This window comes from Trichomonas vaginalis, chromosome IV, assembly GCF_026262505.1.
Source record: "Trichomonas vaginalis G3 chromosome IV, whole genome shotgun sequence".
Taxonomy (NCBI): Eukaryota; Parabasalia; order Trichomonadida; family Trichomonadidae; genus Trichomonas; species Trichomonas vaginalis.
In genome coordinates, this window is record NC_067206.1 from 32,562,219 (window position 1) to 32,577,609 (window position 15,391).

The 15,391-nt window shown below is 33.4% G+C and overlaps 3 protein-coding genes across 3 annotated transcripts, besides 6 other annotated features; all 3 read right to left on the reverse strand.

The window, feature by feature from the left end:
- Nucleotides 1–1,139: 1,139 nt before the first annotated feature.
- TVAGG3_0209270 (uncharacterized protein) lies at nt 1,140–3,139 on the reverse strand (the record flags this gene model as incomplete). Its single annotated transcript, XM_051226586.1, has 1 exon — nt 2,372–2,617. One exon carries the CDS (start codon nt 2,615–2,617, stop codon nt 2,372–2,374), a length of 246 nt encoding a protein of 81 aa, XP_051111572.1.
- Nucleotides 3,140–5,065: 1,926 nt separating this feature from the next.
- Nucleotides 5,066–5,095: a terminal%2Cinverted (terminal inverted repeat of MuDR-3_TvMULE3 transposon ID:TVAGG3_0209280).
- Nucleotides 5,066–5,846: a mobile genetic element.
- Nucleotides 5,817–5,846: a terminal%2Cinverted (terminal inverted repeat of MuDR-3_TvMULE3 transposon ID:TVAGG3_0209280).
- Nucleotides 5,847–9,283: 3,437 nt separating this feature from the next.
- Nucleotides 9,284–15,391: part of a mobile genetic element that runs on past the window's edge.
- Nucleotides 9,813–9,893: a terminal%2Cinverted (terminal inverted repeat of Maverick-2 transposon ID:TVAGG3_0209300).
- Nucleotides 9,813–15,391: part of a mobile genetic element that runs on past the window's edge.
- On the reverse strand, nt 11,155–11,475 carry TVAGG3_0209310 (uncharacterized protein; the record flags this gene model as incomplete). The annotated part of the gene is made up of 1 exon (XM_001301086.2): nt 11,155–11,475. One exon carries the CDS (start codon nt 11,473–11,475, stop codon nt 11,155–11,157), a length of 321 nt encoding a protein of 106 aa, XP_001301087.2.
- TVAGG3_0209320 (uncharacterized protein) lies at nt 14,231–14,722 on the reverse strand (the record flags this gene model as incomplete). Its single annotated transcript, XM_051226587.1, has 1 exon — nt 14,231–14,722. The coding sequence occupies one exon, from the start codon at nt 14,720–14,722 to the stop codon at nt 14,231–14,233; it is 492 nt and encodes a 163-aa protein (XP_051111573.1).

Consider the following 15,391-nt stretch of genomic DNA (forward strand, 5'->3'; position numbering starts at 1 on the left):
CGCGCCCGTATGGTGTCAGTTTTCTGTCACTTTTTTCATTGTGTCGGTGCCTGTAGCTGTAGGCTACAGGCGACGCACAATGTATACTGTACTTATAGGTATCTTTTCTTTTAACTCTTTCAATATATTGTTTGTGTCTGGAATATGTTTGAGACGGTCCATATAGTTGTCGAAGTCATTGCATATAATCTTTGAGTCTGGGAATATTGTATGGCACAAATGGGATATATAGAAACTTCCACCGAACAAATCTACAAATGTTAGACCATTCGGTAGTTTCTTAAGTTCTCTCAATATAATATCTTTACATCTACTCTTATTTCCAAAGAACGGTAACGGCGGTTTTGTAAAATTCATTTATATATAATAATAAAAATGTTTTTACCCGAAAAGTGACAGAAAAGTGACAAAAACATGAAAACATATATAATTTGTGAAAAGTGACATTTAAAAAGTGACACCATTAATATGATGTAAATAACAACGGTTTTGGTTTTGTCACCGGCTGGTCGGCTGGGGTTCGGTCCTCCTCTTGGGTCTTGGGCAAAATTTCTTATGGGCTAGAGGGCGCAACGCGCCTGGAAGCCCTCCGAATAAAAACTTCATTTATACTAAACATCTTCGGGGCTAGAGGGCGCAACGCGCCTGGAAGCCCCACTACCTTTTTTTTGCAAGCAGTTTAAAATTCTTTTTGATTTATTTGAAATCAATCTAATTAAAAACAATTTGCTGAATTCAAAATTAGATGAAAAGCTTTGGTCATAGCAATTATATGCATGTAACAGGGTTTCATCATCTTGAATAGGATGAGAGCAATGAAAACATCTCAATAGTCAATAATTTTTAGTTTAGATTTCAATATTTGACTTAAAAACGGGTATATATTTCAAATAGACTGGCATTGCGTATTGTTATGCTTTGAATTCTATCAAAATATTTGGGCTCATATTTTCTAATTATATATTATTTGGAGTATAGAGAATTCAATTAAAAATTATTGATTATGTAGAGTTACTAATGATTACTAAAACTTGCAAAAAAAAAAGAGAAAGTTCATTAACTTTAGAAATAGTTTTATTGATAATTGCAAATTCTGCTTGGCAAATACCAGTTGAAAAATGAATCAATTTGTTAGTAAATAGTTCTGTTAGATTTTTAGTTTCTGCATTATATTTAAATGTTTTTGGAATCGAATTGTCAATGTAACAACTATCAATTGTTAATTGATCATAAGAGTTATATATCAAACACAAATCTTCAGGAGTAGTGTTGTTAATAAAAGAACAACTTTTTACAGTAAGAGAATTATTTCTATGGAAAATAATTCCGACTCTTGTTTTTGTATTAATATTAGTATTATTTATAATATTACATGAATCAATCAAAGCGTTTTTCCAAATATTTATCATTATACCTTCACTATCTGTTGCTAAATTATTAACAACAGTTGAATAATTAAATTTTGTTGTGTATTGAAGTGATTCACCTCTAAAATGTCCGACAGGTTTGTTCGTAGCTTTACATGATGAGAAATTTGTTGATGAAACAACGATTTTATCACTTATTGCTGTAAATGTGTTGCCACCAACGCTTTCACTTCCTACATCGAAAAGGGAACTTTCAATAAAAAAATTTAAGTTATCTGTATCAACTTCTGTATATGAAAAGTGACCTTTTCCGGAGCTTTGGCATTTTGTAGAACAGAATTTGCGTTGAACAATTGAACTATTTCTGCCAATTTTGTAGAAAATGCAATTTCCATCTGATGTTGATGCACAATTACTAAAATAACAGCGGTTATGTAGGAAGAATGTGTTAACAATCGGATTTAAGCTGATAACTTTGTTATTATCATTAAAAAAATTGCATTCATCTAAATAATATTGGCCATTTGAGGATGACGGATTACAGTTTTGACAATGTTCAGTTTTTGAACCTGTGAATTGATGATTGAAGTAGTAATTCCAAGGATCTTCATCTGCAAAAGATGACTTTTCCCCAAAATTTCCCACTATGTCAAATAACTGTTTTTATTCATACATTATTGGTCAAATCTCTTTAATTAGATGATGTAATTTGATGGCTCATCCAAATACATGATTCATGCTTCTTGATTACGAGAAAGAATCCATGTTATATGAATTGGGCAATAAGAAGTTAAATCACAGTCTCTCACATGGAAAATTAAACCATGGAATTAATCATGGTTTTATATTCCCTCATATAAGTACTTCTATCATTAATATGAGCAGGTTTTGTGATTTTAGCTTAGTGTGGGAGCCCTTTTGAGAGAATGTATGCGAAGATTCCCATGAAAAAGTAAACAGATTAATGTAAGTTTTTGAAATAAAAAAACAGAATAGTTTATTTTTTAAGAGAACAGTTCTTCCATTCTCTTCTGAACAAAGTCGTCTTTGATCTTACTTCCGCCAACACGAATGAAATCGCAGCACTGAAGTTGTCTTACTTCATTCCACATCTCTGGAGCGTTTCTGTATATCATGTGACACAATCCAACACCAACTTCTCGTAATCTCTTCGGGAAGTTGATTTCTGCTCCAATTAATTGTATGGATACTTTGCCAAGATCCAAAATAATCTGTAATAACTCTGGCATGTCCTTACACACATAAGACATTGTTATTACAGCTTCGTAAATTGTTTAATTGAGTCAATGTATTTGATGTGAATATCAAATATCCTTTGCAAGCTCAAAACAATTGATTCAGCAACAATAGATAATGGTTCTATTGATATTCCTCCTATTATACTTATAAGTGATGCTGTGAATGAGTAACAATCAGGAGAAACTTCATTGTCTGATAAAATTTGAGCTCCAAAATTGGAAAATTGGGCTAAAACGTCCAAACTGTCGACTTTCGTCATTAACACGCATGCGCTCTTGATTGCTGTTTCCATTTCTGTTGGGAATTCCTTGTTTAACATGAATGTTGCGCAGACATTTAATGCATGAACTAATAATTCGGAATTTTGATTGCCATAGTAGTATCCAAGGTTTCCAATTATTTCTATTGATGATTTGGACTCTTGTTGGGACTCAATGATCTCGTTTGCAAGGTTATATAACTTATCATAAATTTCATCAGTGAATTGCTTCTCAGTAGTAATGATTGTTGCGAATAATGAGTTTAGTACACTCATTATCTTGTCAATCATGGTTCTCTGATTGTCTTTTAGTTGATTTGCAAAATCAAATAAAAGATTGAACAATCGCAGACGGTTTGGATGTCCATTTTGCTCTTAAGGTCATCATTATATCAAATGCCTATTCTGGTAGGCTTGGTTCTCTGTATTCTGTATGAATTGCAATAAAAATTCCAAAATCGGGCAATAACTTGAGGAACGCTAGTTCCAATAACGGAAACACAATGTAGTGCTGAATGGACCATAACAGAATCAGTGGAAGTGCAAAATTCGAAAATTCCGGATAATTGGTCGGAGTCAATTTCAACAAATCCTGATGAAAACTGCTTGTGAGAAGGCCTTGACAGCCATAATTTAATTCTTATGGAGTCATCTTCAAGGAAAGTTGAGATGGTCTCGGAATATAACTCTACGATGGCAGGATCTACTTCTTTCTTACTGTTTTTAATAACTTCATGCAATAGAAATGCTGCAGTAAACTTTGAAGACTTATTTTCGCTGTTCGCGTTCTCAGATATTATTTCAACCAAATAACTAACGCAAAGATTAAAATAACACTCAATAACGGATATAAGTGTATCCATAGCAGCTATTACTGGTGAATAATCTCCTTGTGTATATGAAGTGGTCGTTGGATCATTTTGAATTATGAATAAACCGAGATCTATGATCTTTTGGAGGTTATTTTCGACCAATTTAAATGGAGTTTCAATCCTTGTTTCATCTTCGCACACGTAAAGCCAGAATTGCATGATAAAAATCAAAATTTTTGGATCAATTTGACGTTCTTGGTTGCTAAAGTAGTTTTCTACATATGAAAATGTCTCCGGAGGACAATCGAAGGCCAAGCCAAGCATTTGGTAGCAATATTGAGGAATTTGGGCCACAAACCAGAAAAAGTCAACGGGATCTGCTTCTTCTACACCCAATAGATGCCCAATAAACGCAAGACCGAACTCACTGTTCTTTGCCATGGCTGACCATAGTGGTTTTATGAGTTTTCCGGCAATATTAATAAATAAATGTTCAAGAGTTAAGTTATTTTGATTTTGATTGATGTAAAGGAGTATTGTACTAACAATTAACTCTGCAGCTGATGGTGAATTCACTGGCAAGCAATCAATAATTGAATCAATTGAAATTAATGCATTTTGAACTGCCATTATTGTACTATCGGTGGATATAAGAGGTAAGAAGTCTAACGCTGGATATTGTATTCCTGTTCTTGAAGGAGAAAGATAGTATTGAGCAATTCTAAAATGAGCTAATGTAACAGCAAGAGAACTACCATACTCTATGCCTTCATTGCTATCGTCGGTTGAAGAAAACTGTGATTCGAGAGCGCTAATAAAGTTTTGTATTGATTCTGGTGAAATTCCTGAAATTGATACTGATTCTATTTTGCCATCTTCGATTTTGATCCTAGCTACACTTGTAGACATCTTAATTGTATTTTTTCTGATTCTAATAGGTAGATCTGGATTTAAAATGATTTCGCAAAGTTTATTCAAGAAAAGCTCTGGCTGTTGAGTCTTAGCTTCTGTAAGAAATCTATCTGCCTCAGGTAGGTTTGGGTTACTTTGATCTCCTAGAATAGAAATTGCTTGAACAAAATCCATCCTAATGGACGTAGGACGATAAAAGATTTTGCTTTAGAAGAAAAAATGCCTTTTATAAATTACTTCAGAGAACATTTTAGCACTTTGATACAGTCAAATTGGAACCATAATCATGCCCCAAAAATGATTATTCCCTAAAAAATTAATCTAAATTGGTATTTTTATTTAATATAATGTAATATAGTATATTTAGTAGTATGGATTGTCATAGTCTTCTTTGGTATCTGGAGAATTGTACGCTGGTGCTGGCGCTGGAGCGATATATTGTCCAGATTGTTGTGGAGTAGGGGTAATTTTAGCTAAAAGTGACACACCCGTGAAGGGTGTGATTACCGATCAGTAATTTCGACAGTTTAGAATTTAAAATTTTTTATGGAACTGTTGCGAGTTTCATAAAGAATTTAAGGAATATAAGCAAAGATTTGAATCAAAATCTTAGACCTAAGCCGCTCGATTCGCTCGCGGCTTCCGCGAATTACAGATCAGCAAAGATTTGAATCAAAATCTTCGAACTAAGCCGATCGCTTCGCTCGCGGCTTTCTTTATTATTTTAAATTTGCATATTTCCATCAAAAGTTCATAAGGTAAAAAATTTCGTTTATTTTTACTAAGAAAAAAAAGGTTTTTGATAATAAATTTATTTTATTTCGAAAAAGTAGCAATAATCGTAAAAGTGTATTGATAGGCTTGCTAAAGTAACTAATTTTAGCTGTCAAATACTTTTGTATTTTGAAGTAAATTAGTATAAATTTGTTTTTACTTTTATTTCGAAAAAGTAGCAATAATCGTAAAAGGGTATTGATAGGCTTGCTAAAGTAACTAATTTTAGCTGTCAAATACTTTTGTATTTTGAAGTAAATTAGTATAAATTTGATATTATTTTAACTCCCTTTGAAAACCTCAATTTTCCATACAGAGGGAACGGGAATAGCATCCAATATTCCCTGAGAATGGTTACGCATTCTCAGTTCCCTCTATATTTCGAACGAAGCTCTCATCGGTCTTTTTTTTAATACTAAACGTTTTTTCCCCTGTCACTTTTAGCTAAAATTTGGGTTTGCCGATTGTTGTGGAGGAGCTCCAAAAACAGATTGTTGTGGAGGAGCTCCATAAGCAGGTTGTTGTGGAGGAGCACCATAAACAGATGATGGTGGTTGAGGTTGTTGTGCAGCTGCTGAATTGTATGGATTTGCTTGTTGTGGAGGAACGTTGTGTGGTGGAGGTGGAATGTAATTTGGTTGTGATTGTTGTTGCTGCTGTTGTTGTAGTAGTTGTGGTGGTGGAGGAGAATAGTATGATGCAGGAGCTGTGTTGGTTTGAACTGGTGTTGGGCGATCTTCTTGAACAGTTTCAACTTGATATTCTTCATGATGGTTGTTTGATATTGTTGTTGATGATGAAGATGAACAACATCCTGAAGAACAACAGCAGATGAAGCATATTGTGCATATGATACTAATGACAATAATGATAACAACAATAACAATAATAACAATTGCCCATGTTGGAAGACCATCACCACTAACACTTGATTTTCCAACAGCACGATATGAATTCATCTTACTGTAAGAAGAAGAGGAAATCTTGTAAAAATCGTATTTTGAACTAGATCCATCAATGGCATAATTGTCGTCACTTGATGATCCTCTTAAATCAAATTCGATCTTGCCATTAGATGTACTAGCAATAAAAAAATAAGAGTTAAATGTAACTGTTATAATAGGATTATCCTCATTCTTGTCTGATTGTGTCGTACTGTATTCATTAGAACCATATGCATCTTTAGAGAAATGATAAAGATTATCAGATTTAATATCAACACGACCACTTGTGAAAGCAGATACAACGCAATATAATTTATTGTCATCTGGATCTTGTAATTTGTATTTAGCTGTACCAGAAAGTATTGTTACATAATTACAGGATGAAGATAAAGTTGAATAGTTATAAGCAATAAAATTGCATGTTTGTGAACTACTTATTGAAGTTAATGTAAGCGTGCCAGATGATGAAAATAAAATAGCTCTTCTATCTAATGAACCAAGAATATCAAGAGTTGTTGATCCAACAGCTGCTTTGCCTTCAATAGATTTAGATTTAGTGAAAACAATTAATGTATCTTCAGGGATTGAGTATGTAGTTGAGGAAGAAATTGTCATTGAATTAGATCCATATGAAAATGAGCCAGAAGTAGAACTTCCACCTGATGATGAGCTTCCACTTGATGATGAAAGCGAGCTAATGGAAATTCCATTATTAAAATTAAGGTGTGATTCACTATTGTCGGAGTATTTATAGTTGTAGGCAGAGTTATAAGAATTTGCTGTAACAGTATAAGATGTGGAAGCTGAATATCCTTTATACTTATACAGTAATGTAACTATCTTCTTGTTATAAAGTGTGCCAGAAACGAAAGGACTACCGGGTATATCACCAGTATATGAATAATAAACATAGTTGCTATCAGATTTTTCGACAGATACATCAAAATCAGTGTAATCTAAAATAACTAAATAATAATCGTAACTGGAAGAAGAAGATTTTGATATTGTATATGTTTCTGAAGCCGGAACAATCCAGAATTCAAGAGAATCGTATGTTTTTGGGAGAAGGAAAATGCCAAAATGAAACCTATATGTAGATGTGCTTGATATTTTATACGTTGCAGATGGGTAAGAGATTTTGTAGACTCTATTACTTAAATATTTGCCATCAATATATATAGATGATAGATCTTCCACAAATGCGATGTAATAATCAGCGCTTGATTTTGCTTTAAGATCGAATTTAAGGTCGGTATTTGAACTTGATATGCTCATATAATCGTAGCCTGTGGAACTTACTGTATACGAATGAGCAAGGGTGGTTATGAGACTTAGCATTAAAAAATTTGAAAAAAAAGTATTCAAACATTTGACGATAGGTTTTATTACTTTTTGTGAAGATTATATATTGAACAAAATAATATATCATTCAATATGTGTTATTTTCTCAAAGAAATGAAATTAAAAATATCCGTGTGACTTTTTGAATTGAAAATTCAAAAAGTCGCATATGATATTTTAGTTTCTTTTTCATTCACACCTTATGTATAACAATTGTATCAAGATCGCTTCATAAAATTTGAATGAAAAAGAAATTAAGATTTTCTATTGGAAAGTCGCACAGCCGACTTAATGTATTTATCTTACATATTTATAGATAGGCAATCAATTTACCACTTATTACTGATTCAAAATTCAATTTTATGAAATTCAAAAAAATTGAACATTTAGAAAAGTTTATATCACTTGGAAAGACAAATTAATTTTTGAAATGAATTTAAAATCTAATCTTATTTTTCCTTATAATGAAATTACATCTTTTGGGTTTTTTTCAAAATGAAGCAAATATGATATTCAAATGAATTATTTTTACTCATCTATCGAGTAATGAAAAAAAAGAGAACTGTACTTATTTGAAGTCAACAAACAGTTGGGCTATTTTTTTGCTAGTACAGTAATACATTGTGCGTGCCCGTGTGCCTCCAGCACGCGGTCCCGTCACAATGGGTCAACCGGCAAAATTATCCCATCATTTATATTATCATGCATTATATAGAGCGAATGATATAGTATAAAAATATATAGTATATTACTTCTCTTGTACATTAGTTCCAGCCATGATGATAATCTCAACTTGAATGCGTGCAGTATTAGGTATTATGTATGGATCTGATTTAATGAGGTTATCTATCTTTTTATCTCTTATAATACTGTTTCGCTTAAAGAACTCAAATGTTATAGTATCCTTATATCCAGATATGTCATAATACTTTGGAGGAATGAGAGCTTCATTAACATTGCAAATAAACTGTTTATTATCATGTGCTATATTGCTTGTTGCAATAACACCTAAAGCTAATGGAAGATTTCTGATACGATACTCACTAAAGTAATAGTCATTATAAAGTCTTTCAAAGATAAAGTCATAGTTGACTATTCGAATGGTCAAAGTTTTTAAGTCTCTTACATGTCGTTTAGTACCTTCAGGTATTTCCTCATCATCTTCATGGAACTGATCATATTCATCATAATCTAGAATGTATTCCATGTGAATCCATTGAATAAGAGATGATTGATAATCTTCGAATTTCTCAATGAATGCGTCAATATTACTTTCCAATAACTCTCCATAACTTGTTTCAGTTATTTTGTATCTTTCCTTCTCCTTTAAATTATTTATTTCACTAAGTAAGTCAATAGCTTGATGTGAATTATCACCGAAGAAATTATCAAAAAGGGTACTAAACATACCATGCTGGAATTTTACATCACCATAACCTAATGGTTTCCTGACGAACTTCATACAAGTATCTTGGGTGCTATAAAATATCTCAAAGTATTTCTTATACTTTTCATCAGTATGAGAGAGAAATGTATCAGTTATTTCCTTTGGTGTTAATTCAGGCATGATATGACAGAATGTTGGAGTTATTTCAGTACCATCTTCTTCAAAAAATGGTACTGATAACATCAAAAACTCAGGTAATTGAATGTTGATCTTTCTGATTTCAATGGCTTTCTTTGCTGGATATTCAATGAAATCACGTGGTAGCTTAAATGTTATTGAGTTGTCTTTGATGACTCCATCATTCATGACATGTTCATAGTATAAACCGTTGCTTTTAGACATTTTATACATAAGTAAAGGATGGAAAAAGTCATCAATCAAGTTGATAAGATTTTACATGACGGAGCGAGAAAAAATAGCAAAGAACTAAACAACGCATTAATTATGCCATTTTCTGATGATTATCCCTTTTGTACTAACGGAGTGTATTTCTACTGTGGAAAGATGGGTTCAGGAAAGACTTATGGTGTCATTAGACATATCATGATAACGGACAGGTTTATAAAGACTCCTTATTATGACTCCATTGTAATCTCTGCAACATCAGGAACAATGGACAAAACCGCCAAAACATTTATGAGTCAAGTCAGTTAGTATGGTTAACTTGGGTACGGCGGCACTGCGTTCCACCTTACCCAACTTAACCTTAAATATTTACAAAACCATCTGACACATAAATGACTTCACTAATGACTTCACTAACGACTTCACTAATGAAAAATAAACGTTCTCACTAACGTTCCCACTAATGTTCTCATTTACAAAAGTATTGCAGCGCTTCCCATTGCTGTGCTTCACACAATAGTTCATATTCTTCAGTATCGCTGCTGTCACTCCAATCGTCAGAGTCAAAGTCACTGTCAAAATAAATGTTAGTAAGTTTTGACAAAGCTAATGAAACACGCTTACCGTTTGTATCTATTGCTTTTATATATCTCCCATTATGTTTGTTGTCATAAACGCTCAAACTAACTTTACCCTTTCTCCCTCGTATCTGATAGAATGTATTTTCACGAGGAACGAAGAACAAATTCTTGAACTCATGACCGTTGTAGTTTGTTATCTCAATAGTTTTCGTCATTTATATAAAAATAAAATAAAAAATAAAATAAAAAATTAATGATATCACCACCCTCACACGTATGAAAACATAGCACAAAAATAAATTTAGGGTAGAAGGTTAGATCTAACCTCATTTCTACCCTCATTTCTACCCTGTTGAATTCATTGCTTTATAACTCTCTTCCTTGGTTTCTTTTTAGTTGCTTTCTTCACGTCTGTCTCCAACTTGACTGTCTTTCTTCTTCGTCCGTAATGATACCAGTTACTTCCACCAGTCAATGGGTCAAATGGTCTTTCGTAAGGGTTTCCATACATTCCATAAGGTCCGTATGGAAGAACTACTAGTGGAGAAGAAACATTTTCTTTAGTTCCATCGACTCTATTTAAATGCATTGTTTTACCTTTCATCTGGTCATTAAAGTCTTTTGCGTGTTTTGCAAACTCATCGTCCTTTCCTAAAGCATTTTCTGACTCAGTCGCAACCAAATTGGATGCTTTATTTATGAGCCCTATTTTATTTAATCTTAACTTCTTTGCAACCCAGCCTCCAATCTTCCCTTTATTTGCATCTAATGTCTTCGAAACCCTTCCTCCACTCATTTTATTTACTGCGTCATAAGCTCCAAGTGCTTTTGCTCCAAATGCTAATGCTTTTGTTCCCATTGCGCCTAAAGCTGCCCAAGCTACCATTTACACCATATTAAAATCATCTCTCTTCAATATTATCTCATAAAAGTTCTCGTTACTGGAGAAAGTCAATGAAAACATAAGCGTTCTCACGGGCTTCGCCCTCACCGCTTTGCGGTCTATCTAACTTCTTTCTTATCTCATCTATTCTCAATAAAATATCTGAACAATTGCTAACATCTTCTACAACAGTTATTTCATCATGAATGACCTTCAAGAACAAGCTCATTTAATATGCAATTAAAATCATCTCAATAATGAGTCCATCCTTTCCATCTTTAGGTAGCACAACATCTTTCATTGAAGAAGGTTCGACAAGTCTTATGTTAAACTTACTGACAAAGTTTGTTATACTATAATGCTTCGGTGGCGAATACATGTAGTTTGAAAGACATAATATAGATTCTTCAGCAAATTCACTTATACTGGATTTTATAACAATGTTCTCACGAGACCAAACGCCACCAATTGACAATCTTGTAAGCAATCCTGCTGAGCCTTCAACTGTAAACGTCGATGGTAACATTCCACGAAGGTCATCTATTGACATCTTTGAGTCACTGAATTTAAATATTTTCTTAAAGCAATCGTCATTATCTAACCATGCAATAGCTTTGAAGTTTTCATTCGAATATACATCTGCTTCATTAAATGTAAAACCTGACTTCTTTGCAGAGATGACTTTAAAATCTATTGAGTTTGTTTCAAAATTATATGCTATGGTAACTTCTGAAGGTAATGGATGCCCTTCCGCAGTCAGTTGTTCTCTCACTACCGTTTGAAGCTTTGTGTTAAAAACTTTCATGTCATCTCCTGTGTCTAGGTTCACATACACAGCAACAGGGAAACTATCTTGCTTCTTTGTTTCATCATTATATCTCAAAACATTAAAGTTCTTCAATAATATTGTTCTTCCTGCTGGAATACTTCGAACCTGTCTGATTTCAATAGCTTTCTCACCTCCTACATACTCTACCCAGTGTCTTGGATATTCATAAGTATACTGACTTTCTTGAATTTTGGTTGGTTTCATCATAACATGTTCATAGTATATCTTTATACTCTTGTCAGTTAGACTCGGTGCTATGTTCTGAATATTTCTGACTTGCATTTTTAATGGAGATAAAATGAAGCATTTAATACATGATGTAGATGAAGACATGAATGAAACTACAGACAAACTTAACTCTTCTCTTATTCTTCCTTTCAGCAAAGATTATGAATTCTGTTCAAATGGTGTGTATTTCTATTGTGGAAAGATGGGTTCAGGTAAGACATTTAACCTCATTCGTCATATACTCATAACAGAACGTTTAGGAAATGACTCATATTATGACCAAATCATTATATCAGCAACTTCAGACTCTATGGACTCAACAGCGAAAACATTTATGTCAAAAGTTCAAGCCTCTGTCGTTAAAGTTCCAGACAGTGAACTCATTGAATTTCTTCAACGTTACATTCGACGTAAGAGGAAATATTATGCCATCGTTGAATTTATACAGTCAGGAATGCAAAAGACTTCTGAGGAGATGGAAAGAATTATTGACAAACACCACTTACGTCAGTACTCAGGAGTTTACGATATGAAACGACTGACAAACTACATTCTGTCAAAACTTTCAAAATACCCCTTCAAAAAATATCCTTCAAACACTCTGCTCGTTTGTGACGACTTCGCCGGAAAAGGTTTAGTGTCAAAACCAGACTCACCATTAGCTAACATCATAACTAAAGTCAGACATTACCATTTAACTGTAGCAATACTTATGCAAACATGGAGGTTTTTAGCTTTAAACATAAAACGTCTCATAACTGACTTCATTATCTTTCAAGGTTTCTCACGCTATGATATTGAACTCATTTGAAACAGTCAGGTATAACATTACCTTTTGAAGAAATTTGGGAAGCATATAAGTCTCTCATCTCTCCTCGTTCATACCTTGAGATTCATATCATGACTAATACCATTAAAGTCAAAAATATTCCATGGAAACGACCAACATTGTTTTAAAGTTTAACCTTCAATTGACTGATGGTAAACAAATTCCATGCATCTCTGTCGCCATTTCTGTTAATATTTTTGCTGTCATTCATATCATCCACTTCCCCATCCGTTAGCTTTTGAGGATATGCGTTAGAATAGCTGTTCTTAAATGAAGGCTTTTCACCTTTGAGAGCATAAACTCTATAACTTTCTGCATACTTTATGTTTGAACCTCCTGAGCCATCATTGACATAAATTTTTATAGGCTTCCACCCTTTGTTCATGTTCCTGCTTCTTCCCTTAGCTCTTTTGTTCAGTAGTTCTACATCTTTATACACAGCACCTGTCTCAGTGAATTCAACAATATTTTCATTCGTTAGCTTTACATTCAAACCCTTGTCGAGTATATTGTTCATTTCATACATATAAAAGGTTTTTATTCTATATGAAATGAGAAGCAAATCCATCTTAGCTGGTGCCGTTAATGTTCCAATTGAACCAACATCAAATGTTGACTCACGAACGACAAACAATATTGTCATAAAGAACTATAGTTCAGAGTGTTTGAAAGAAAAAGAACCAGAACTGAAATCCGTGAATTTAAACTCAGCTTCAAACGCTAACGCTACATCAGATGTTAAGTTAGAGTATCCACCACTGGACAAATTCTTTCAAGAGAAGCCAACGACAACCCTTACACAAATGTTCAAACAAATCCTTCAGATAACGTAGACCATTACCTTCTTCAGTTATACCAAACAATTTTACTCAAAGACGATAAGAAGCTTTTGACAAATCTTATAAGCAAGAACCAAATAATTCTAACAAAGGAGGACCTTGAAAATGTTATCTCACGAATAACAGGGAAACAATGTGTCATTGACTATCTCGACCCTGAAATCGAATGCTGTGGTCAAACTCCACTATTCATGAAAATAGGTAACATCCGCATCATTGAAACACCAGGAACTACAGGAGTTGAGTTTAAGTATAAATATTCGAACGAGTATACAAAACTATCTACTTACTATAAGCTTTGTTTGAAATATGTTTTAGTAAATTAAAGCAGTCAGGACCTTCGGTCTTGGCGCTTTGTGCCGTCAGTCAAAAAAATTTCAAGTTAGCAATTTGTAATATCTATCCAAAACTTCTTCAACAGTATCGAACTCATCTTCATAATGCAAACCTAATCTTATTGACTTGGTGCAGTTTTCACTAACACAATATTTTTCTGTTCTCTTGACTGACATAACTAACTCATTTGTTTCATCAAACAGCAACAACCAAAGTTCATGACCTAATACATAACATTCATACTTTATATTTTTAGCTCTGAGTTCTCTTGTAAGCTGTTGCATTTAATATTTTCTAAAAAGTCAACTTCAACAGTCATTCGCACTGGTGCCTTCAGTTCTACAGGCTCTCCTTGAAAGTCAACAAGTCTGAATTGCATGTCTTTCAAATTATGAGGACTAATGCGAACCCATTTACCTAAATGAGTTGCTATGACAGGAACGTTTGGAATGAACATTGAATTGACTGCATAACAGAAAGACTTATATTCTACTGAACCTTTACTATTAACTCCTGAAATACCTGTGACATTAGCTATTTTAGACTCAATGTACAAACAATTACCATAACATACGTATGGAACAGATTTCATCTCAATCGTTTTGTCAACACTTTTCAAAGGAAATGTCATATGGTATGCACCCAAAAGAAGTTGTACTCTATGACTCATTCGTGTTATCTTAAACTCCTTCGCATAACTGAACTTCAAAACTCCTGCAATAAGTTTAACATTCATTAAGTTTTCTTCGTTCTCCTTGTTTATTGTAGTATTTATGAGCGCATTTAACACTCCAGCTAATGTTTCCATCTTATATCTACATTATTGTGAAATCTTATTTCGTGCTTTCTTTCCATCTATTTCAAACTCCATGAATCTGTTTCGTCAGTTATAACGAATGAAGCAATAGTATTAAAGTCAACAACTCTGAAAGCAAGCGCTTCATTCTGAAGACCTAAGTTTGTTTGTAGCTTTACTGTCCCGTATTCGTTTGGGTCTGTACTTTGCAAATAGAACAACATTTTATTCTCATTAAAATATGACTATTGCTGCATATGCGTATGAAACAAATGAAGCAAGAAAGAGCACATGAACTAGTAAACGAAAACTCAACTTTAACCATTGAAGGCAATGATTTAGTCATTGACGATGGAAAAACTAAAAAAGTCATTGATTTCGATACTTTTAACACTTATGACCCATTCATTACAACAAGCAAGGTTCCCATCATAAATGATGGAACGGTGCAATATATAAATTCTACAGTAGATGCCTCATTAGTGAAAGTACTGAATGTTCTCATTGAATTGTTAAAGAGCTTTCGATTTGACGACAACATTAAATGCCTAAAGAATTTAGTCATGAATGAGAAACAAATTCTCGGCGTTGCTGGTAGCAGTAATGATG